At 46.0% G+C, this 25,669-nt stretch overlaps 1 protein-coding gene across 1 annotated transcript in view; it reads left to right on the top strand.

The window, feature by feature from the left end:
• LOC311244797 (Golgi apparatus protein 1-like) overlaps positions 1-25,669 on the top strand; it is a gene marked incomplete at its 5' end in the record, with an annotated part of 129,553 nt that overhangs the window by 88,263 nt on the left and 15,621 nt on the right. Inside the window, 6 exons of the mRNA XM_084334484.1 lie at positions 524-612; positions 11,295-11,412; positions 15,092-15,184; positions 15,765-15,902; positions 19,981-20,104; positions 25,150-25,292. Coding sequence (XP_084190610.1) covers positions 524-612; positions 11,295-11,412; positions 15,092-15,184; positions 15,765-15,902; positions 19,981-20,104; positions 25,150-25,292 — 705 coding nt within the window. The remainder of the gene's footprint in view (positions 1-523; positions 613-11,294; positions 11,413-15,091; positions 15,185-15,764; positions 15,903-19,980; positions 20,105-25,149; positions 25,293-25,669) is intronic.

The raw sequence follows: 25,669 nt of genomic DNA, 5'->3' as shown, positions 1-25,669 counted from the left end.
CGACCCCCCCCCCCTTTGATGCATTCATGATGAAACATAATGCCTATTATATACATTTGATTTGGGAATAGTAGCGTGTCCAGGCGAAAAAACGACGCCAACGACTTTAGTAGAATTCACATAGCGCCCCATTACGCAGCTTTCTGGAATTAGCCGGGATCCTTCTGAAACTATACAATATTCACCACGAGATAACGCTACGAACGTATTAATGAATATTTTTTTCCTTTTTTGCATCTTGGGACAGAAGATTTAGTTACTGTCAAGTGACCATAGTATTGTATCCATAGCTATAATATAGAATATAGATATAGCTCGGCAAACAGCGTGACGCACGGTGAAAATAGGCTCTAGATAGATAGATGGCTACGAGGAGAAGACTGATCCCCGGCGCTGAATGTGTTAATGTGGCTGCGTCATATTGTTTGTTTCAGCGACCCTTCTCTCTCTTCACCTTCACCTGACCCCTCTCTCTCTCTTCACCTTCACCTGACCCTGTTGTCTCTCCGTGTCTCGGTTTCAGATCCAGATCAAAGACTTCCGCTTCTCCTACAAGTTCAAGATGGCCTGCAAGGAGGACGTGCTGCGGCTGTGTCCCAACATCAAGAAGAAGTGAGCGACGGGCGAGCGATGAACTCAGAACACAGTACAGTTAGGGTGGAGTACAGTTAGGGTGGAGCACAGTTAGGGTGGAGTACAGTTAGGGTGGAGTACAGTTAGGGTGGAGTACAGTTAGGATGGAGTACAGTTAGGGTGGAGTACAGTTAGGGTGGAGTACAGTTAGGGTGGAGTACAGTTAGGATGGAGCACAGTTAGGGTGGAGTACAGTTAGGGTGGAGTACAGTTAGGGTGGAGCACAGTTAGGATGGAGCACAGTTAGGGTGGAGTACAGTTAGGGTGGAGCACAGTTAGGGTGGAGTACAGTTAGGGTGGAGTACAGTTAGGGTGGAGTACAGTTAGGGTGGAGTACAGTTAGGGTGGAGCACAGTTAGGGTGGAGTACAGTTAGGGTGGAGTACAGTTAGGATGGAGCACAGTTAGGGTGGAGTACAGTTAGGGTGGAGTACAGTTAGGGTGGAGCACAGTTAGGGTGGAGTACAGTTAGGGTGGAGTACAGTTAGGATGGAGCACAGTTAGGGTGGAGCACAGTTAGGATGGAGTACAGTTAGGATGGAGTACAGTTAGGATGGAGTACAGTTAGGGTGGAGTACAGTTAGGGTGGAGTACAGTTAGGGTGGAGCACAGTTAGGATGGAGTACAGTTAGGGTGGAGTACAGTTAGGATGGAGTACAGTTAGGGTGGAGTACAGTTAGGGTGGAGCACAGTTAGGATGGAGTACAGTTAGGGTGGAGCACAGTTAGGATGGAGTACAGTTAGGATGGAGCACAGTTAGGGTGGAGTACAGTTAGGGTGGAGTACAGTTAGGGTGGAGTACAGTTAGGATGGAGTACAGTTAGGGTGGAGTACAGTTAGGGTGGAGTACAGTTAGGATGGAGTACAGTTAGGGTGGAGTACAGTTAGGGTGGAGTACAGTTAGGATGGAGTACAGTTAGGATGGAGTACAGTTAGAGTAGAGTACAGTTAGGGTGGAGTACAGTTAGGGTGGAGCACAGTTAGGATGGAGTACAGTTAGGGTGGAGTACAGTTAGGGTGGAGTACAGTTAGGGTGGAGTACAGTTAGGATGGAGTACAGTTAGGGTGGAGTACAGTTAGGATGGAGTACAGTTAGGATGGAGTACAGTTAGGGTAGAGTACAGTTAGGATGGAGTACAGTTAGGGTGGAGTACAGTTAGAGTACAGTTAGGATGGAGTACAGTTAGGGTGGAGTACAGTTAGGGTGGAGTACAGTTAGGGTGGAGTACAGTTAGGGTGGAGTACAGTTAGGATGGAGCACAGTTAGGATGGAGTACAGTTAGGATGGAGTACAGTTAGGATGGAGTACAGTTAGGGTGGAGTACAGTTAGGGTGGAGCACAGTTAGGGTGGAGTACAGTTAGGATGGAGTACAGTTAGGGTGGAGTACAGTTAGGGTGGAGCACAGTTAGGGTGGAGCACAGTTAGGGTGGAGCACAGTTAGGGTGGAGTACAGTTAGGGTGGAGTACAGTTAGGGTGGAGTATTGTTAGGGTGGAGTACAGTTAGGATGGAGTACAGTTAGGGTGGAGTACAGTTAGGGTGGAGCACAGTTAGGGTGGAGCACAGTTAGGGTGGAGTACAGTTAGGGTGGAGTACAGTTAGGGTGGAGTACAGTTAGGGTGGAGTACAGTTAGGGTGGAGCACAGTTAGGATGGAGCACAGTTAGGGTGGAGCACAGTTAGGGTGGAGTACAGTTAGGGTGGAGTACAGTTAGGGTGGAGTACAGTTAGGGTGGAGTACAGTTAGGGTGGAGTACAGTTAGGGTGGAGTACAGTTAGGATGGAGCACAGTTAGGGTGGAGTACAGTTAGGGTGGAGTACAGTTAGGGTGGAGTACAGTTAGGGTGGAGTACAGTTAGGGTGGAGTACAGTTAGGGTGGAGTACAGTTAGGGTGGAGTACAGTTAGGATGGAGTACAGTTAGGATGGAGCACAGTTAGGATGGAGCACAGTTAGGATGGAGTACAGTTAGGGTGGAGCACAGTTAGGGTGGAGCACAGTTAGGGTGGAGCACAGTTAGGGTGGAGCACAGTTAGGGTGGAGCACAGTTAGGGTGGAGTACAGTTAGGGTGGAGTACAGTTAGGGTGGAGTACAGTTAGGGTGGAGTACAGTTAGGGTGGAGCACAGTTAGGGTGGAGCACAGTTAGGGTGGAGTACAGTTAGGGTGGAGTACAGTTAGGGTGGAGTACAGTTAGGATGGAGTACAGTTAGGATGGAGTACAGTTAGGGTGGAGTACAGTTAGGGTGGAGCACAGTTAGGATGGAGTACAGTTAGGGTGGAGCACAGTTAGGGTGGAGCACAGTTAGGGTGGAGTACAGTTAGGGTGGAGTACAGTTAGGATGGAGTACAGTTAGGGTGGAGCACAGTTAGGGTGGAGCACAGTTAGGGTGGAGTACAGTTAGGGTGGAGTACAGTTAGGGTGGAGTACAGTTAGGGTGGAGTACAGTTAGGGTGGAGTACAGTTAGGGTGGAGTACAGTTAGGGTGGAGTACAGTTAGGGTGGAGTACAGTTAGGGTGGAGTACAGTTAGAGTACAGTTAGGGTGGAGTACAGTTAGGATGGAGTACAGTTAGGGTGGAGTACAGTTAGGGTGGAGTACAGTTAGGATGGAGTACAGTTAGGATGGAGTACAGTTAGAGTACAGTTAGGGTGGAGTACAGTTAGGATGGAGTACAGTTAGGGTGGAGTACAGTTAGGATGGAGTACAGTTAGGGTGGAGTACAGTTAGGATGGAGTACAGTTAGGGTGGAGTACAGTTAGGGTGGAGCACAGTTAGGATGGAGTACAGTTAGGGTGGAGCACAGTTAGGGTGGAGCACAGTTAGGGTGGAGTACAGTTAGGGTGGAGTACAGTTAGGGTGGAGTACAGTTAGGGTGGAGTACAGTTAGGATGGAGTACAGTTAGGGTGGAGTACAGTTAGGGTGGAGTACAGTTAGGGTGGAGTACAGTTAGGATGGAGCACAGTTAGGGTGGAGTACAGTTAGGGTGGAGTACAGTTAGGGTGGAGTACAGTTAGGGTGGAGTACAGTTAGGGTGGAGTACAGTTAGGGTGGAGTACAGTTAGGATGGAGTACAGTTAGGATGGAGCACAGTTAGGATGGAGCACAGTTAGGATGGAGTACAGTTAGGGTGGAGCACAGTTAGGGTGGAGCACAGTTAGGGTGGAGCACAGTTAGGGTGGAGCACAGTTAGGGTGGAGCACAGTTAGGGTGGAGTACAGTTAGGGTGGAGTACAGTTAGGGTGGAGTACAGTTAGGGTGGAGTACAGTTAGGGTGGAGCACAGTTAGGGTGGAGCACAGTTAGGGTGGAGTACAGTTAGGGTGGAGTACAGTTAGGGTGGAGTACAGTTAGGGTGGAGCACAGTTAGGGTGGAGCACAGTTAGGATGGAGCACAGTTAGGGTGGAGCACAGTTAGGATGGAGCACAGTTAGGGTGGAGCACAGTTAGGATGGAGCACAGTTAGGGTGGAGCACAGTTAGGGTGGAGTACAGTTAGGGTGGAGTACAGTTAGGGTGGAGTATTGTTAGGGTGGAGTACAGTTAGGATGGAGTACAGTTAGGGTGGAGTACAGTTAGGGTGGAGTACAGTTAGGGTGGAGCACAGTTAGGGTGGAGCACAGTTAGGGTGGAGCACAGTTAGGGTGGAGTACAGTTAGGGTGGAGTACAGTTAGGGTGGAGTACAGTTAGGATGGAGTACAGTTAGGGTGGAGCACAGTTAGGGGAGTACAGTTAGGGTGGAGTACAGTTAGGATGGAGTACAGTTAGGGTGGAGTACAGTTAGGGTGGAGTACAGTTAGGGTGGAGTACAGTTAGGGTGGAGTACAGTTAGGGTGGATCACAGTTAGGATGGAGTACAGTTAGGGTGGAGTACAGTTAGGGTGGAGTACAGTTAGGATGGAGTACAGTTAGGATGGAGTACAGTTAGGGTGGAGCACAGTTAGGGTGGAGCACAGTTAGGATGGAGCACAGTTAGGATGGAGTACAGTTAGGATGGAGTACAGTTAGGATGGAGTACAGTTAGAGTACAGTTAGGGTGGAGTACAGTTAGGATGGAGTACAGTTAGAGCACAGTTAGGGTGGAGTACAGTTAGGGTGGAGTACAGTTAGGATGGAGTACAGTTAGGATGGAGTACAGTTAGGGTGGAGTACAGTTAGGGTGGAGCACAGTTAGGATGGAGTACAGTTAGGGTGGAGTACAGTTAGGGTGGAGTACAGTTAGGATGGAGTACAGTTAGGATGGAGTACAGTTAGGGTGGAGTACAGTTAGGATGGAGCACAGTTAGGGTGGAGTACAGTTAGGATGGAGTACAGTTAGGGTGGAGCACAGTTAGGGTGGAATACAGTTAGGGTGGAGTACAGTTAGGATGGAGTACAGTTAGGGTGGAGTACAGTTAGGGTGGAGTACAGTTAGGGTGGAGTACAGTTAGAGTACAGTTAGGATGGAGTACAGTTAGGGTGGAGTACAGTTAGAGTACAGTTAGGGTGGAGTACAGTTAGGGTGGAGTACAGTTAGGGTGGAGTACAGTTAGGGTGGAGTACAGTTAGGGTGGAGTACAGTTAGGGTGGAGTACAGTTAGAGTACAGTTAGGATGGAGTACAGTTAGAGTACAGTTAGGGTGGAGTACAGTTAGGGTGGAATACAGTTAGGATGGAGTACAGTTAGGATGGAGTACAGTTAGGGTGGAGTACAGTTAGGGTGGAGTACAGTTAGAGTGGAGTACAGTTAGGATGGAGTACAGTTAGGATGGAGTACAGTTAGGGTGGAGTACAGTTAGGGTGGAGTACAGTTAGGATGGAGTACAGTTAGGGTGGAGTACAGTTAGGATGGAGCACAGTTAGGATGGAGTACAGTTAGGATGGAGTACAGTTAGGGTGGAGTACAGTTAGGGTGGAGTACAGTTAGGGTGGAGTACAGTTAGGGTGGAGTACAGTTAGGGTGGAGCACAGTTAGGATGGAGCACAGTTAGGATGGAGCACAGTTAGGATGGAGTACAGTTAGGATGGAGTACAGTTAGGGTGGAGTACAGTTAGGGTGGAGTACAGTTAGGGTGGAGTACAGTTAGGGTGGAGTACAGTTAGGGTGGAGCACAGTTAGGGTGGAGCACAGTTAGGGTGGAGTACAGTTAGGGTGGAGTACAGTTAGGGTGGAGTACAGTTAGGGTGGAGTACAGTTAGGGTGGAGCACAGTTAGGGTGGAGTACAGTTAGGGTGGAGTACAGTTAGGGTGGAGTACAGTTAGGGTGGAGCACAGTTAGGATGGAGTACAGTTAGGGTGGAGCACAGTTAGGGTGGAGTACAGTTAGGGTGGAGCACAGTTAGGGTGGAGTACAGTTAGGGTGGAGTACAGTTAGGGTGGAGTACAGTTAGGGTGGAGTACAGTTAGGGTGGAGTACAGTTAGGGTGGAGTACAGTTAGGATGGAGTACAGTTAGGGTGGAGCACAGTTAGGATGGAGCACAGTTAGGATGGAGTACAGTTAGGGTGGAGTACAGTTATGGTGGAGTACAGTTAGGGTGGAGTACAGTTAGGGTGGAGTACAGTTAGGGTGGAGTACAGTTAGGGTGGAGTACAGTTAGGGTGGAGTACAGTTAGGATGGAGTACAGTTAGGGTGGAGTACAGTTAGGGTGGAGCACAGTTAGGATGGAGTACAGTTAGGGTGGAGTACAGTTAGGGTGGAGTACAGTTAGGGTGGAGTACAGTTAGGGTGGAGTACAGTTAGGGTGGAGCACAGTTAGGGTGGAGCACAGTTAGGGTGGAGCACAGTTAGGATGGAGTACAGTTAGGGTGGAGTACAGTTAGGATGGAGTACAGTTAGGGTGGAGCACAGTTAGGGTGGAGTACAGTTAGGGTGGAGTACAGTTAGGGTGGAGTACAGTTAGGGTGGAGTACAGTTAGGGTGGAGTACAGTTAGGATGGAGCACAGTTAGGGTGGAGTACAGTTAGGGTGGAGTACAGTTAGGGTGGAGTACAGTTAGGGTGGAGTACAGTTAGGGTGGAGTACAGTTAGGGTGGAGCACAGTTAGGGTGGAGCACAGTTAGGGTGGAGCACAGTTAGGATGGAGTACAGTTAGGGTGGAGTACAGTTAGGATGGAGTACAGTTAGGGTGGAGTACAGTTAGGATGGAGTACAGTTAGGGTGGAGCACAGTTAGGGTGGAGCACAGTTAGGGTGGAGCACAGTTAGGATGGAGTACAGTTAGGATGGAGTACAGTTAGGATGGAGTACAGTTAGTGTACAGTTAGGGTGGAGTACAGTTAGGATGGAGTACAGTTAGAGCACAGTTAGGATGGAGTACAGTTAGGGTGGAGCACAGTTAGGGTGGAGTACAGTTAGGGTGGAGTACAGTTAGGATGGAGTACAGTTAGGGTGGAGTACAGTTAGGGTGGAGCACAGTTAGGATGGAGTACAGTTAGGGTGGAGTACAGTTAGGGTGGAGTACAGTTAGGATGGAGTACAGTTAGGATGGAGTACAGTTAGGGTGGAGTACAGTTAGGGTGGAGTACAGTTAGGGTGGAGCACAGTTAGGGTGGAGTACAGTTAGGGTGGAGCACAGTTAGGGTGGAGTACAGTTAGGGTGGAGTACAGTTAGGGTGGAGCACAGTTAGGATGGAGCACAGTTAGGGTGGAGCACAGTTAGGGTGGAGTACAGTTAGGGTGGAGTACAGTTAGGGTGGAGCACAGTTAGGGTGGAGTACAGTTAGGGTGGAGTACAGTTAGGATGGAGTACAGTTAGGGTGGAGTACAGTTAGAGTGGAGTACAGTTAGGATGGAGTACAGTTAGGGTGGAGTACAGTTAGGGTGGAGCACAGTTAGGGTGGAGTACAGTTAGGGTGGAGTACAGTTAGGATGGAGTACAGTTAGGGTGGAGTACAGTTAGGATGGAGTACAGTTAGGGTGGAGTACAGTTAGGGTGGAGCACAGTTAGGGTGGAGTACAGTTAGGATGGAGTACAGTTAGGGTGGAGTACAGTTAGGGTGGAGCACAGTTAGGGTGGAGTACAGTTAGGATGGAGTACAGTTAGGGTGGAGCACAGTTAGGGTGGAGTACAGTTAGGGTGGAGTACAGTTAGGATGGAGTACAGTTAGGGTGGAGTACAGTTAGGGTGGAGCACAGTTAGGGTGGAATACAGTTAGGATGGAGTACAGTTAGGATGGAGTACAGTTAGGGTGGAGTACAGTTAGGGTGGAGTACAGTTAGGATGGAGTACAGTTAGGGTGGAGTACAGTTAGGGTGGAGTACAGTTAGGGTGGAGTACAGTTAGGGTACAGTTAGGATGGAGTACAGTTAGGATGGAGTACAGTTAGGGTGGAGTACAGTTAGGGTGGAGTACAGTTAGGGTGGAGTACAGTTAGGGTGGAGTACAGTTAGGGTGGAGTACAGTTAGGGTGGAGTACAGTTAGGATGGAGTACAGTTAGGGTGGAGCACAGTTAGGGTGGAGCACAGTTATAAGGTGGAGTACAGTTAGGGTGGAGTACAGTTAGGATGGAGTACAGTTAGGGTGGAGTACAGTTAGGGTGGAGTACAGTTAGGGTGGAGTACAGTTAGGATGGAGTACAGTTAGGGTGGAGCACAGTTAGGGTGGAGCACAGTTAGGGTGGAGTACAGTTAGGGTGGTGTACAGTTAGGATGGAGTACAGTTAGGGTGGAGTACAGTTAGGGTGGAGCACAGTTAGGGTGGAGCACAGTTATAAGGTGGAGCACAGTTAGGGTGGAGTACAGTTAGGGTGGAGTACAGTTAGGGTGGAGCACAGTTAGGGTGGAGCACAGTTAGGGTGGAGTACAGTTAGGGTGGAGCACAGTTAGGGTGGAGCACAGTTAGGATGGAGTACAGTTAGGATGGAGCACAGTTAGGGTGGAGTACAGTTAGGATGGAGTACAGTTAGGGTGGAGCACAGTTAGGGTGGAGTACAGTTAGGATGGAGTACAGTTAGGGTGGAGCACAGTTAGGGTGGAGTACAGTTAGGATGGAGCACAGTTAGGGTGGAGCACAGTTAGGATGGAGCACAGTTAGGGTGGAGTACAGTTAGGATGGACTACAGTTAGGATGGAGTACAGTTAGGATGGAGCACAGTTAGGGTGGAGCACAGTTAGGATGGAGCACAGTTAGGGTGGAGTACAGTTAGGATGGAGTACAGTTAGGGTGGAGTACAGTTAGGGTGGAGTACAGTTAGGATGGAGCACAGTTAGGGTGGAGCACAGTTAGGATGGAGTACAGTTAGGGTGGAGCACAGTTAGGGTGGAGTACAGTTAGGATGGAGTACAGTTAGGGTGGAGTACAGTTAGGGTGGAGTACAGTTAGGGTGGAGTACAGTTAGGGTGGAGCACAGTTAGGGTGGAGTACAGTTAGGATGGAGTACAGTTAGGGTGGAGTACAGTTAGGGTGGAGTACAGTTAGGGTGGAGTACAGTTAGGGTGGAGTACAGTTAGGATGGAGTACAGTTAGGGTGGAGTACAGTTAGGGTGGAGTACAGTTAGGGTACAGTTAGGATGGAGTACAGTTAGGATGGAGTACAGTTAGGGTGGAGTACAGTTAGGGTGGAGTACAGTTAGGGTGGAGTACAGTTAGGGTGGAGTACAGTTAGGATGGAGCACAGTTAGGGTGGAGTACAGTTAGGGTGGAGTACAGTTAGGGTGGAGCACAGTTAGGGTGGAGCACAGTTATAAGGTGGAGTACAGTTAGGGTGGAGTACAGTTAGGATGGAGTACAGTTAGGGTGGAGTACAGTTAGGGTGGAGTACAGTTAGGGTGGAGTACAGTTAGGGTGGAGCACAGTTAGGGTGGAGTACAGTTAGGGTGGAGTACAGTTAGGGTGGAGTACAGTTAGGGTGGAGTACAGTTAGGATGGAGTACAGTTAGGGTGGAGTACAGTTAGGGTGGAGCACAGTTAGGGTGGAGCACAGTTATAAGGTGGAGCACAGTTAGGGTGGAGTACAGTTAGGGTGGAGTACAGTTAGGGTGGAGTACAGTTAGGGTGGAGCACAGTTAGGGTGGAGTACAGTTAGGGTGGAGTACAGTTAGGGTGGAGCACAGTTAGGATGGAGTACAGTTAGGATGGAGCACAGTTAGGGTGGAGTACAGTTAGGATGGAGTACAGTTAGGGTGGAGCACAGTTAGGGTGGAGTACAGTTAGGATGGAGTACAGTTAGGGTGGAGCACAGTTAGGATGGAGCACAGTTAGGGTGGAGCACAGTTAGGATGGAGTACAGTTAGGGTGGAGTACAGTTAGGGTGGAGTACAGTTAGGATGGTGTACAGTTAGGATGGAGCACAGTTAGGGTGGAGTACAGTTAGGGTGGAGCACAGTTAGGGTGGAGTACAGTTAGGGTGGAGCACAGTTAGGGTGGAGCACAGTTAGGGTGGAGCACAGTTAGGGTGGAGCACAGTTAGGGTGGAGCACAGTTAGGGTGGAGTACAGTTAGGATGGGTCAAATGTAGAGGACGAATTTCCCCCAAGGAGATTAATATTGATTGATTGATTTTTATTTATCCAAGGGATAAAAACATGAGTGCAGGCACTTATTTCCATCATGGTCCCTGATTTTGGACATGGACACAGACATCATAAAACATAGAGCATCATAATAAAATATAGATCGTCATAATAAAATATAGAGCATCATAATAAAAACATAGAGCATCATAATAAAACATATAGCAACCCCATAAAACATTAACCTGTATTTCACTTCTACATATACTATCAAGAGACCCGTATTTTGAACTGATCTTGTGTGTGAGACCTAATTTGATGCGAATTACCCTTTTATTGACCAGTTTAGTTGCCTAAAGAAAGTTGGCCCTAGGTGAGTGCGTGGAGGTAGCTTAACAGTACCCAACACTGTAATCAATAAGCGTGATCGATATTTGGAATGGCAATCAGGAATTGGAATAATCTTTTTGGATAACATCTGATCTGAGGTAAGGAATTTACTTTACCAGTCTTGGGATAATCAGAGCTATTTTCACCTATATATCAGCGTTTGCCCCATGTGTGCGTGTGTGTGTGTGTGTGTGTGTGTGTGTGTGTGTGTGTGTGTGTGTGTGTGGCTGTGATCGCTGATGAGGAAATGAGAGAATCGATTTTTCAGATCGCCTCTATAGCGTGCATAAGTATACATATACTATCGATAATCTAGCGTTTATTTGAAAACTATTCATAAATAGGACGAAAAATGACAACGTTTTTGTGTAGGCCAGAATATTCCAGTAAATGCCGATTATCACAGAATCTTTATATTTTCGTTGAAAACGAGGGCTTTTCAAAATGCTATAAAACGGAAATGAAGCGATTAAAAAAAAACAATCCGTTTCGACAATGTTGACTGCAAACAAGTCATTGATAAACGACGGGCAGATTAGACACACAGCCATAATTTAAGACAGAGATTATGCGTTCACAACGCTATCATTGAAGTGGGTGGTGGCATTTAACCATGCTTTACCATGTTAACAAGTGGCACTGGAAGTGTTAAGTCTCATTAATTTATTTTGAGCAGTCTGAAGTTTGTTTTTCAGGACCTGTGGAGTAGCGCCACTGAACCAGCAGGTGGCAGCATAGTCAAAATGACTTTGAACGAATGCGCCCCCTAGCACAATATTAATGAAATCCGTCTTCCTCTGTATCCCTGCCCCTCATGTGTCTCTCTGTCTCCCCCTACAGGGTGGATGTGGTGATGTGTCTGAGCACCACGGTGAGGAACGACACCCTGCAGGACGCCAAGGAGCAGCGCATCTCCGTCAAGTGTCGCAAGCAGCTCCGGGTGGAGGAGCTGGAGATGGTGACGCCCTCTTATTTAACCCTTCACTACCACACCACAGAGGGTTAACCTTTCACTACCACATGACAAAGGGTTAACCCTTTCACTACCACACTACAGATGGTTAACCTTTCACTACCACACTACAGAAGGTTAACACTTTCACTACCACACTACAGAAGGTTAACACTTTCACTACCACACTACAGAAGGTTAACCTTTCACTACCACACTACAGAAGGTTAACCTTTCACTACCACACTACAGAAGGTTAACCTTTCACTACCACACTACAGAAGGTTAACCTTTCACTACCACACTACAGAAGGTTAACCCTTTACTACCACACTACAGAAGGTTAACCCTTTACTACCACACTACAGAAGGTTAACCCTTTACTACCACACTACAGAAGGTTAACCTTTCACTACCACACTACAGAAGGTTAACCTTTCACTACCACACTACAGAAGGTTAACCTTTCACTACCACACTACAGAAGGTTAACCTTTCACTACCACACTACAGGCTGTTAACCTTTCACTACCACACTACAGATGGTTAACCTTTCACTACCACACTACAGAAGGTTAACCCTTTCACTACCACACTACAGAAGGTTAACCCTTTCACTACCACACTACAGAAGGTTAACCTTTCACTACCACACTACAGAAGGTTAACCCTTTCACTACCACACTACAGAAGGTTAACCTTTCACTACCACACTACAGAAGGTTAACCTTTCACTACCACACTACAGAAGGTTAACCTTTCACTACCACACTACAGACAGTTAACCTTTCACTACCACACTACAGAAGGTTAACCTTTCACTACCACACTACAGAAGGTTAACCTTTCACTACCACACTACAGAAGGTTAACCTTTCACTACCACACTACAGAAGGTTAACCCTTTCACTACCACACTACAGAAGGTTACCCCTTTCACTACCACACTACAGAAGGTTAACCTTTCACTACCACACTACAGATGGTTAACCCTTTACTATCACACTACAGATGGTTAACCCTTTCACTACCACACTACAGAAGGTTAACCCTTTACTACCACACTACAGAAGGTTAACCTTTTCACTACCACACTACAGAAGGTTAACCCTTTACTACCACACTACAGAAGGTTAACCCTTTCACTACCAAACTACAGAAGGTTAACCTTTCACCACCACACTACAGACTGTTAACATTTCACTACCACACTACAGAAGGTTAACCTTTCACCACCACACTACAGGCTGTTAACCTTTCACTACCACACTACAGATGGTTAACCTTTCACTACCACACTACAGAAGGTTAACCCTTTCACTACCACACTACAGAAGGTTAACCTTTCACTACCACACTACAGAAGGTTAACCCTTTCACTACCACACTACAGAAGGTTACCCCTTTCACTACCACACTACAGAAGGTTAACCTTTCACTACCACACTACAGATGGTTAACCCTTTACTATCACACTACAGATGGTTAACCCTTTCACTACCACACTACAGAAGGTTAACCCTTTACTACCACACTACAGAAGGTTAACCTTTTCACTACCACACTACAGAAGGTTAACCCTTTACTACCACACTACAGAAGGTTAACCCTTTCACTACCAAACTACAGAAGGTTAACCTTTCACCACCACACTACAGACTGTTAACATTTCACTACCACACTACAGAAGGTTAACCTTTCACCACCACACTACAGGCTGTTAACCTTTCACTACCACACTACAGATGGTTAACCTTTCACTACCACACTACAGAAGGTTAACCCTTTCACTACCACACTACAGAAGGTTAACCTTTCACTACCACACTACAGAAGGTTAACCCTTTCACTACCACACTACAGAAGGTTAACCTTTCACTACCACACTACAGAAGGTTAGCCCTTTCACTACCACACTACAGAAGGTTAGCCCTTTCACTACCACACTACAGAAGGTTAACCTTTCACTACCACACTACAGAAGGTTAACCTTTCACTACCACACTACAGAAGGTTAGCCCTTTCACTACCACACTACAGAAGGTTAGCCCTTTCACTACCACACTACAGACAGTTAACCTTTCACTACCACACTACAGAAGGTTAACCTTTCACTACCACACTACAGAAGGTTAACCTTTCACTAGCACACTACAGAAGGTTAACCTTTCACTAGCACACTACAGAAGGTTAACCTTTCACTACCACACTACAGAAGGTTAACCCTTTCACTACCACACTACAGAAGGTTACCCCTTTCACTACCACACTACAGAAGGTTAACCTTTCACTACCACACTACAGAAGGTTAACATTTCACTACCACATGACAAAGGGTTAACCCTTTCACTACCACACTACAGAAGGTTAACCTTTCACTACCACACTACAGAAGGTTAACCCTTTCACTACCACACTACAGAAGGTTAACCTTTCACTACCACACTACAGAAGGTTAACCCTTTCACTACCACACTACAGAAGGTTAACCTTTCACTACCACACTACAGAAGGTTAGCCCTTTCACTACCACACTACAGAAGGTTAGCCCTTTCACTACCACACTACAGACAGTTAACCTTTCACTACCACACTACAGAAGGTTAACCCTTTCACTGCCACACTACAGAAGGTTGACCTTTCACTACCACACTACAGAAGGTTAACCTTTCATTACCACACTACAGAAGGTTAACCTTTCACTACCACACTACAGAGGGTTAACCTTTCACTGCCACACTACAGAAGGTTAACCCTTTCACTACCACACTACAGAAGGTTAACCTTTCACTACCACACTACAGAGGGTTAACCTTTCACTACCACACTACATAAGGTTAACCATTTCACTACCACACTACAGTCGGTTAACCTTTTACTACCACACTACATAAGGTTAACCCTTTCACTACCACACTACAGTCGGTTAACCTTTCACTACCACACTACAGAAGGTTAACCTTTCACTACCACACTACATAAGGTTAACCCTTTCACTACCACACTACAGTCGGTTAACCTTTCACTACCACACTACAGTCGGTTAACCTTTCACTACCACACTACATAAGGTTAACCCTTTCACTACCACACTACAGCAGGTTAACCGTCTGTAGTGTGTTAGTGAAAGGGCTAACCTTCTGTAGTGTGGTAGTGAAAGGGTTAACACTTTGTCGTGTGGCAGTGAAAGGGTTAACCTTCTGTAGTGTGGTAGTGGAAGGGTTAACCTTATGTAGTGTGGTAGTGAAAGGTTAACCTTCTGTAGTGTGGTAGTGGAAGGGTTAACACTTTGTCGTGTTGCAGCGAAAAGGGTTAACCTTCTGTAGTGTGGTAGTGAAAGGGTTAACACTTTGTCGTGTGGCAGTGAAAGGGTTAACCTTCTGTAGTGTGGTAGTGGAAGGGTTAACCTTATGTAGTGTGGTAGTGAAAGGTTAACCTTCTGTAGTGTGGTAGTGGAAGGGTTAACACTTTGTCGTGTTGCAGCGAAAAGGGTTAACCTTCTGTATTGTCGCCGTGAAAGGGTTAACCATTTGATAGTGTGGTAGTGAAAGGGTTAAACACGTCAACAAAAAAACAAACACCACAACCCATCTATATTGTGAATGTCTCTGGAGCTCCTGACTCCGCCCCCTGTGCTCCTGACTCCGCCCCCTGTGCTCCTGACTCCGCCCCCTGTGCTCCCCAGTCGGAGGACATCCGCCTGGACCCCGAGCTGTACGACTCCTGCAGGCAGGACATCAACAGGCTGTGTCAGAACGTGGCCTTCGGGAACGCACAGGTCAGTCCTGAGCTCATGTACCACTTTCAAACCTCCACTAGGGGGCAGGCTTGTTCCAGCATTGCCACAGCCTCAATTGTGTCTTTTTGAGTCATAACATTGGTTTGTCCATGTCCATGTGTGTGTGTGTCTCTCTCTCTGTGTGTGTGTCTGTGTGTCTGTCTGTCTGTCTGTGTGTCTGTCTGTATGTGTGTCTCTGTGTGTATGTATGTGTGTCTGTATGTGTGTCTCTGTGTGTATGTATGTGTGTCTGTGTATGTCTCTCTCTCTGTGTGTGTGTGTCTGTCTGTCTGTGTGTCAGTATGTGTGTCTCTGTGTGTGTGTGTGTGTCTCTCTCTCTGTGTGTGTGTGTCTCTGTGTGTGTCTCTCTGTGTGTGTGTGTGTGTGTGTGTGTGTGTGTGTCTCTGTGTGTGTCTCTCTCTGTGTGTGTATGTGTGTCTCTCTCTGTGTGTGTGTTTGTCTTTCTCTCTCCGTGTGTGTCTCTCTCTCTCTCTCTCTCTCTCTCTCTCTCTCTCTCTCTCTCTCTCTGTGTGTGTGTGTGTCTCTCTATCTCTGTGTGTCTCTCTCTCTCTCTCTCTAGGTGATGGAGTGTCTGAAGGAGAACAAGAAGCAGCTGACTCAGCGCTGTCATCACCGCGTCTTCAAGCTGCAGGAGGTGGAGATGATGGACCCCGAGTTGGACTACCAGCTCATGAGGGTCTGCAAGCAGATGATCAGGGTAGGAGGGCCGTTCAGGAGACCTCTACCAGCTCATGAGGGTCTGCACCAGGCAGGTGATCAGGGTAGGAGGGCTGTTCAGGAGAGAGACCTCTACCAGCTCATGAGGGTCTGCAGGCAGGTGATCAGGGTAGGAGGGCCGTTCAGGAGAGAGACCTTTACCAGCTCATGAGGGTCTGCACCAGGCAGGTGATCAGGGTAGGAGGCTGTTCAGGAGACCTTTACCAGCTCATGAGGGTCTGCAGGCAGGTGATCAGGGTAGGGGGCTGTTCAGGAGACCTACGCCAAGTATTGATATTTTATTATTTATTTATAAAAAATTAAATAAAACGTTTATATATATATAAGGAAGTTGCATTGTTAATTTCAATACCTGTAATAGTACAGTAGTCCGCACACGTGTGCATTCAGTTACCGGTAAGTTGGAATATGACTGTAATACAAACAGTTCAGTTTGTCAGGTACATGCAACACAGATTACAGTGTTGACATCGGTCTGCTTGAGAAAATACCACGTTCTGCAATAAAAATGATTGAAGTGAGATGAACAGACTGAACACTTTATTTTATTAGATAAAACATGTTGACAAAGTTTTACTTTGCAGTTGAAAAAAGGTAATAAATCGCAATATATCGCAATATTAATATCTCAATGCTCAGCATATCGCAGTATGTTTTGAATCGCAATACTATCGTATCGTGACTCAAGTATCGTGATAATATCGTATCGTGAGGCCGCTGGTGATTCCCACTAGTGCACTGCAACCCTGCCCGACCCGACGGGGCCCTACCCGACCCGACGGGGCCCTACCCGACCCGACGGGGCCCTGCCCGACCCGACGGGGCCCTGCCCGACCCGACGGGGCCCTACCCGACCCGACGGGGCCCTACCCGACGGGTTCGGGCTGGGTAGGGCTTTGTTTTTAAATAAATAATTCGGGCTGGGCCGGGCAGCGCCCTCTTTTAAAAAATAAAAATGTAATTATTGCATGCGAGCCTCACACTGCTTTCACTTTCTGTTTCGCGCCAGCTGTCATCAGAGATCAGAGAGTCAGAGCCTCGTGTCTCTAGGGGTCCCCACACGGCGAGCGATTTTAGCCAGGCGACCGATTTTTTTAGCGAGCCGACAGACAGAATTGTATCGCCTCCATTGTTATGAATGAGAGAACCCACACGGCAGGAGATTCTGAAGCGACGGTCGCGCAGCTATTTCTGTCGCCTCGCTCAAAATCGCCTCGATCCTATTTTTGGAGGCGACGGCAGGCAGGACAATGAGGAAATAACATGACTTCTACAGTAGTTCTACTGGTGTATCATTTGTACACCATTAATGTATCATTCAATACATTCATTGATCAATAACCTCCGTATTATTACCATGCTACTTATGTTCATTATTATTAATGGGAACAATTTAAATAAATAACGTTAGTTTGAGAAGCTGTAGTGGCCGCTTGTCATTAACTAATAAATGAACAATGCGCCACGATGCATCTACTAGTGTTTTTATACTCGGGTAACAAAAGAAGTTGTGGATGTTGACAGAGTTTAATGTCCAGGCTGCAGCTGATGTAGTTTGTAAGGTTTATTGTCCAAAGAAAATTATGGTTGAGAACAAAACAGTTTGCGTCTTCCGTGAAAAATACACTCTCTCAGCAGCTGCATAACAATACTTGTCCAATCGTTGGTAATGAACGTATCGTAGCGATCAGGCATGCAGTAATGTCAGGAAGAATGAGGAGAGGTTGTATTCGTATATGGTGGTTTAATTCCAGCTCAATATGGGTTTTACAGGTTAATATTCCCTCGTAACGCGCAACACAGCTACCTGCTAGTGCTAGTGAAGAGCTGCTAATATGCTCACTTCACAACAACATGACGTCCGGTCCCGGCGGTCCGTCCTCCTATATCTCCCGGGGGGAAACAAGTAACCACACCCCCAGCTAGACAGAGCGACGGTCGCCTCTGGTGTGGGGGGATAAGCGATTGTCGTTGAGCAACAGGCGATCGCATCGCCAGGCGACGTCTGTCGCCCTCCGTGTGCAGACCACTTCTGAGTCGCGATGGATAAGTGAACAGAAAGGGAATTAGGGAAAGGGAGAGCTTTTGAAAGTTCCCAATGCGTCGGGGAAAGCTGCATGTTTGGAAACATTTGGATGTAATTACCGCAGGGAGAATTCGAGGACAGTAGAAAACAGTGCTGAAGACCGAAGTGGTTCAATAACTTCAATTGTTGTTTGAAGTTGGAATATAGCCAGTTGGCGAACGTTTTAATTTGTTCTTGGATGTAGCAGCCGGTTGGCGAAGTTTTGTTAACGTTATTCAACGCAAGACGTTTTTTTGTTGCTGACGTCAACAGCGTGGTGAGTCCTGATTTATTTGATATATAAATGGCTGCTGGTCGAGTTTTTTCTGTATACTTTTGTGTCATGATGACATTAATGTTTTAGTCTGTGTCTGCCAGTACCTCTGTATACTCGCAACATCGGAGTTTTTGGACCGATTGTGATGACGAGGCACCGTGTGAGTCAGTCTAACGCGCGTGCTGGGAAATGGAAATAGACGGCATTCTAATAAGAAAGACGCGAAACAGGCTATATAATGCTTGTTAGTTTTCAGCGTTATTTAGGTAGACCTATTGGACATTTTTGTTTTTGTTTATTTATTAAGTTAATATATAAACAGTGTTTTGAATATTTAAAACAAAAAAATGATTTAATATTTGGCTATATAATATAATGCTTCATTAGTTTTCAACGCGATATGCGCCTATCTGTTATTTAGGTAGACCTATTGGACATTTTCGTTTTTGTTTATTTATCAAGTTCATATAAAACCGTGTTTTGAATATTTAAAACAAATAAAAATAAAAATTAATTTTTTAAGTCTAATATATATATATTTTTTTTTCTGGCTTTCACTCTGGCTAGGGCTTCAAATGTTGCATTAGGGCCCGCGTCCACCAATCTCACAAAAACACTGATAGTGCGCCGGCAGCGCTGGCATGAAGCGCATCTTGTAGATGACAGAAAGAAATCTACAGCCATCCTTTTATCGTTTTTTCTTGCCGCGACATGCGTCATGCATCATGATTCACAGTATAATAAAATGTGACGACACACATTGACGATAGCTGTTAGTATTATCTGTTACCCACATTCTCCTACATCTTGCTCTGTCATTTGTTTATTCATTATTACATGTTTTACTAACCAGATCAACGGACACAACTGGGATGTTTTAATTGGAAGTAGTTTCTTTAGTTTTTTTCTTATCCAAATGGTGTGATTTATTATATAGTTGTGATATATATATATATATATATATATATATATATATATATATATATATATATATATATATATATATATATATATATTAGTGCTTTCAATAGATACAAAAAATTTAATAATTAATCTCACAATTTTCAGTAATTAATCTAGATTAAAAATAGCATCTTTCGTCTTAAGACCGAAGCTTGTAACAGACATTTACTTGAGTAAAACCATGGAATTAATGTTAAATCGACACAAAGAAAGTATATTTAGATTCAAAGACTATTTTAATAGCTTTCTTTGAATACAGTTTCTCTCCTGTGAAATACAAATGTTTAACAAAACCATCAACATTGACTCCGCTGGACCGCTTTCTTATATCCGCGGCGCTAAGATTGAAGATGTTTCACTCCATAGATGAATCTAGATTAATTTATTTTAACGCTTTAAATTATTTAAATTAATCTCAAGTTAAAGCATTAATTTTGACAGCCCTAATATATATATATAGCATACATTAGTAAATCATAGCATTATAGCTAATTAGTAAGTGAAGCTGTTCAAAAACGTTAACAATTGTTACGACGCTTTAAGCCATTGTCTCTGGCACCTTTGTTGTTTAACCATTACCGCTTTTCAGTATCTCTGTGACATTGTTGCATTGTTTGATTTGTCGACGTTAAGACGTAAGCGTGTTGTTGTTGTTGTTATTCAGACACGGTGACCACGGCTATATGACTGTTGTTGTTTGCACTTCCTCCGCCAGCCAGCCAGCCTGTCTTAACGTTTCCTTTGTGTCCGCAGCGTTTCTGTACCGAGGCCGACGGCAAGAACATGCTGCAGTGTCTGAAGCAGAACAAGAACAGCGAGCTGATGGACCCCAAGTGTAAACAGATGATCACCAAGAGACAGATCACCCAGAACACAGGTAGAGACAGAGATCACCCAGAACACAGGTAGAGGGACAGAGATCACCCAGAACACAGGTAGAGAGAGAGATCACCCAGAACACAGGTAGAGACAGAGATCACCCAGAACACAGGTAGAGAGACAGAGATCACCCAGAACACAGGTAGAGAGAGAGATCACCCAGAACACAGGTAGAGACAGAGATCACCCAGAACACAGGTAGAGAGAGAGAGATCACCCAGAACACAGGTAGAGACAGAGATCACCCAGAACACAGGTAGAGAGAGAGAGATCACCCAGAACACAGGTAGAGAGAGAGATCACCCAGAACACAGGTAGAGACAGAGATCACCCAGAACACAGGTAGAGAGAGAGAGATCACCCAGAACACAGGTAGAGACAGAGATCACCCAGAACACAGGTAGAGACAGAGATCACCCAGAACACAGGTAGAGACAGAGATCACCCAGAACACAGGTAGAGAGAGAGATCACCCAGAACACAGGTAGAGAGAGACACGGATCACCCAGAACACAGGTAGAGACAGAGATCACCCAGAACACAGGTAGAGAGACAGAGATCACCCAGAACACAGGTAGAGAGACAGAGATCACCCAGAACACAGGTAGAGACAGAGATCACCCAGAACACAGGTAGAGACAGAGATCACCCAGAACACAGGTAGAGACAGAGATCACCCAGAACACAGGTAGAGAGAGACACGGATCACCCAGAACACAGGTAGAGACAGAGATCACCCAGAACACAGGTAGAGAGAGAGAGATCACCCAGAACACAGGTAGAGAGACAGAGATCACCCAGAACACAGGTAGAGAGAGAGATCACCCAGAACACAGGTAGAGAGACAGAGATCACCCAGAACACAGGTAGAGAGAGAGAGATCACCCAGAACACAGGTAGAGAGAGAGAGATCACCCAGAACACAGGTAGAGAGAGAGATCACCCAGAACACAGGTAGAGAGACAGATCACCCAGAACACAGGTAGAGAGAGAGATCACCCAGAACACAGGTAGAGAGACACACAGAGACACACAGACACACACAGAGACACACAGAGACACACACAGACACACAGAGACACACACAGACACACAGAGACACACACTGACACACACAGAGACACACAGAGACACACACAGACACACAGAGACACACACAGACACACAGAGACACACAGAGAGACACACAGAGAGACACACAGAGAGACACACAGAGACACACAGAGAGACACACACAGACACACAGAGACACACAGAGACACACAGAGAGACACACAGAGACACACAGAGAGACACACAGAGACACACAGAGAGACACACAGAGACACACACAGAGACACACACAGAGACAGACACACACAGACACACACAGAGACACACAGAGACACACAGAGACACACACAGACACACACAGACACACAGAGACACACACAGACACACAGAGACACACACAGACACACACAGAGACACACACAGACACACAGAGACACACAGAGACACACAGAGAGACACACAGAGACACACAGAGACACACAGAGACACACAGAGAGACACACAGAGACACACAGAGACACACAGAGACACACAGAGACACAGAGACACACAGAGACACACATAGAGACACACATAGAGACACACATAGAGACACAGAGACACACAGAGACACACAGACACACACAGAGAGACACACAGAGAGACACACAGAGACACACACAGAGACACACACAGAGACACACACAGAGAGACACACAGAGACACACACAGAGACACACACAGAGACACACATAGAGACACACAGAGACACACAGAGACACACATAGAGACACATAGAGACACACAGAGACACACAGAGACACACAGAGACAGACAGACACACACAGAGACACACAGAGACACACACAGACACACAGAGACACACACAGACACACACAGACACACACAGACACACACAGAGACACACAGAGACACACACAGACACACAGAGACACACACAGACACACAGACACACACAGACACACAGAGACACACACAGACACACACAGAGACACACAGACACACACAGAGACACACAGAGAGACACACAGAGACACACAGAGAGACACAGAGAGACACACAGAGAGACACACAGAGACACACAGAGACACACACAGAGAGACACACAGAGACACACAGAGAGACACACAGAGACACACAGAGAGACACACAGAGACACACAGAGACACACAGAGAGACACACAGAGACACACAGAGACACACAGAGACACACAGAGACACACAGAGAGACACACAGAGACACACAGAGACACACAGAGACACACATAGAGACACACATAGAGACACACAGAGAGACACAGAGACACACACATACACACACAGACACACACAGACACACACAGAGAGACACAGAGAGACACACAGAGACACACAGAGAGACACACAGAGACACACAGAGAGACACACAGAGACACACAGAGAGACACACAGAGACACACACAGAGACACACAGAGACACACATAGAGACACACATAGAGACACACAGAGACACACAGAGACACACAGACACACACAGACACACACAGACACACAGAGAGACACACAGAGACACACAGAGACACACACAGACACACAGAGACACAGAGACACACACAGAGACACACATAGAGACACAGAGAGACACACACAGAGACACACACAGAGAGACACACAGAGACACACATAGAGACACACAGAGAGACACACAGAGAGACACACAGACACACACACAGAGACACACACAGAGAGAGACACACACAAAGAGACACACACAGACACACACAGAGAGACACACACAGACACACACAAAGAGACACACGCACAGAGAGACACACAGAGAGACACACAGAGACACACACAGAGAGAGACACAGACACAGAGACAAACACACACAGAGAGACAGACACACACAGAGAGAGACACACACAGAGAGACAGACAGAGTTTCTAACAGAGAATAATATACATTTCAGGGGGATGAAACTGTACATTGGGGGGGGGGTTTGGACATTTACCGGGGTCACACTACACACAATGGCTGAACGGCTCAGGAGACAGGGATTGATATCAGCCAATTAAGGGGAAGGGATGATTAGGTGGCCTTGATGTCAGAGCAAAGGACAGTACAGCAAAAGGGGGTTGGCATCCAACCAGGGTGCAACAGGTGATTCAACTGGGTACAAAATATACAAACTAGTACTACTGAGTGTGGTGCTAATCAGATGTATGTGCAGAGTTGCAGTATTAATATGTACAGTGATACAGGTGTAAAGACACTATGGTAGTAAGTCATACTGGCCAGCAGTGTAACTAGTAAGAGTAGGATACGTACACATATAGATATAGTAAAGGACTATGTGCAGGTAAGTACAGACGGGTGAGAATAGATATATATGCGGTGAGAATAAATATATATATATGGTGTATATACAGCATTATTGTCCATGCTGTCATACAGAGTTATATGGGTAGACGTTAAATAATAAAAATAATAATAATAATAAAAAAAAAAAACAAAAAAAAAAAAACAATAATAATAATAATAATAATAATAATAATAATAATAATAATAATAATAATAATAATAATAATAATAATAATAATAATAAAAAATCTAACCCTAACTAACCTTACTGGCATACACTTATAAACTAACTTGTCCTAATCTACTAACCTACACTGTATCACTCAACACTTTGATGAACATTGTTCCTCAGCTGATAGAGTTGTGCCCTTCCTTCCTGATGACTTGTCGTGCAGAACTTGTAAGTCGCTTTGGATAAAAAGCGTTTCAGCTCAATGACTTCATGTAAGTGTAGACGGTGAAAGCAGTAGGTAGGCGTACAGTCCCGTCTCCTCAGTTCGTACCTCACAGCAGAGTCATTCATCGGGAAGGAAAGGAACATGGTTCCCTCTGTCTCTTCGTAGCGCTCTCGATGAATTTGCGAGTGGCCTGCGAGATATATGGGCGCAGCAGCAGAAAGGCCCCCCCGCCTGCACACACAGCTGAATGGGACGTCCTCGGGTAGATGTGAGGTGGCTCGCTGCCAAAGACCACACAGCCTGTGTGTTTAGCTGGAGGAGGGCGAACATGGCGCTGGGCAGGATGCCACCGAGAGAGGCGGCATGTGTGAACGATGTTCCTCCGACTCCTCCGTCCAGAGCGATCGCTTCACTCCGGGAGAGGAGTTCCATTTATTTATTTATATTTAAAAAAAGATTGCCCTTTTTTGAGGGCACTCCATGTCCTCTTCGGGGGACAACTTTATTATTTATTATACATTTGAACTATTTACAGTACAAAATCAAATAAAAGGTGTAGTAAAATAAGAAAAATTGTGACATTTCATTGCCCTCTCGGAGAGGGGGGGGGGGGGGCTCGTAATTACAACTAAGGACAATGAAGGACAACAACGAATACACATGACAAGGGAAGGGGGGGCGGGGGGGCAGAGAGGGGAGTAAGAGGAGTTCCATTTTAAAGGGGCATTTCATATTTATACACACCTACTGCTTTCACTGAAAAATAAAAATAAAATGGTAAATGGCTGCATTTATATAGTGCTTTTATCCAAAGCACTTTACAATTTGTTCCACACATTTTACCCATTCACACAGCGACAGCGAAGGTGTCCATGCCAGGGTGCCAACCTGCTCATCTGTGGAGCAATTTGGGGTAAAGTGTCTTGCTCAAGGACACTTTGACACACGCTGCCCGGGAGAATGATATGATAATTATCTTAACTAACTACCCACCTCATACTATAGTCTACCCATATATAACTCTATGATGGCATGTACAATGGTGCTGTATATACCGTATATATATATATTTATTCTTACTGTATATATATATCTATCCACATTTGTCTGTAAATACCTGCACATATAATGTCAATTTCAATCTAATCTAATTTATCTGATTATTAACCTCAATCCTGTGGTGTGTGTGTGTGTGCCTGTGTGTGCGTGCCTGTGTGTGTGTGCCTGTGTGTGTGTGTGTGTGTGCAGATTACAGGTTGAACCCTGTGCTCAGGAAGTCCTGTAAGGCCGACATCCCCAAGTTCTGCCAGAGCATCCTGAACAAGGCCACCGGGGACAGCGAGCTGGAGGGGCAGGTCATCTCGTGCCTCAAGCTCAAATACGCCGACCAGGTGAGAGAGACGGGGCTGTTTCTAAAGACATCGGTAAACCGTGTGTGTGTTCTGTAGCTCTTCTTCTTCATCTGCACCGCTAGCCTCCCTCCCTCCAACCTCATCCTCCTCCATGCAGACTAGGGCTGTCCCCGACTAAGGATTTGGATGGTCGACTAGGATTGGCCAAAATGTACCGTTAGTCGACTATTGGTCGACGTAAAAAGTATAATATAATATTTTCTTTTTTCTTTTTGATTATCATTCCATTTGGGCTGTGGGGGGTGAAGCTTAATGTCTGAAGGAGTCGACTGAAGGCTTCTTGTCCTCTGCAAAAGCATGCAATTGGTCCACTGATGGATACATCTTAATATTTGTCTAGTCTAGTGTGTTCATTA

Source organism: Notolepis coatsorum (genome assembly GCF_963971535.1).
Source record: "Notolepis coatsorum genome assembly, chromosome: 18".
Taxonomy (NCBI): Eukaryota; Metazoa; Chordata; class Actinopteri; order Aulopiformes; family Paralepididae; genus Notolepis; species Notolepis coatsorum.
The sequence above is the reverse complement of the archived record's forward strand: the minus strand, read 5'-3'. Positions and strand labels throughout refer to the sequence as shown.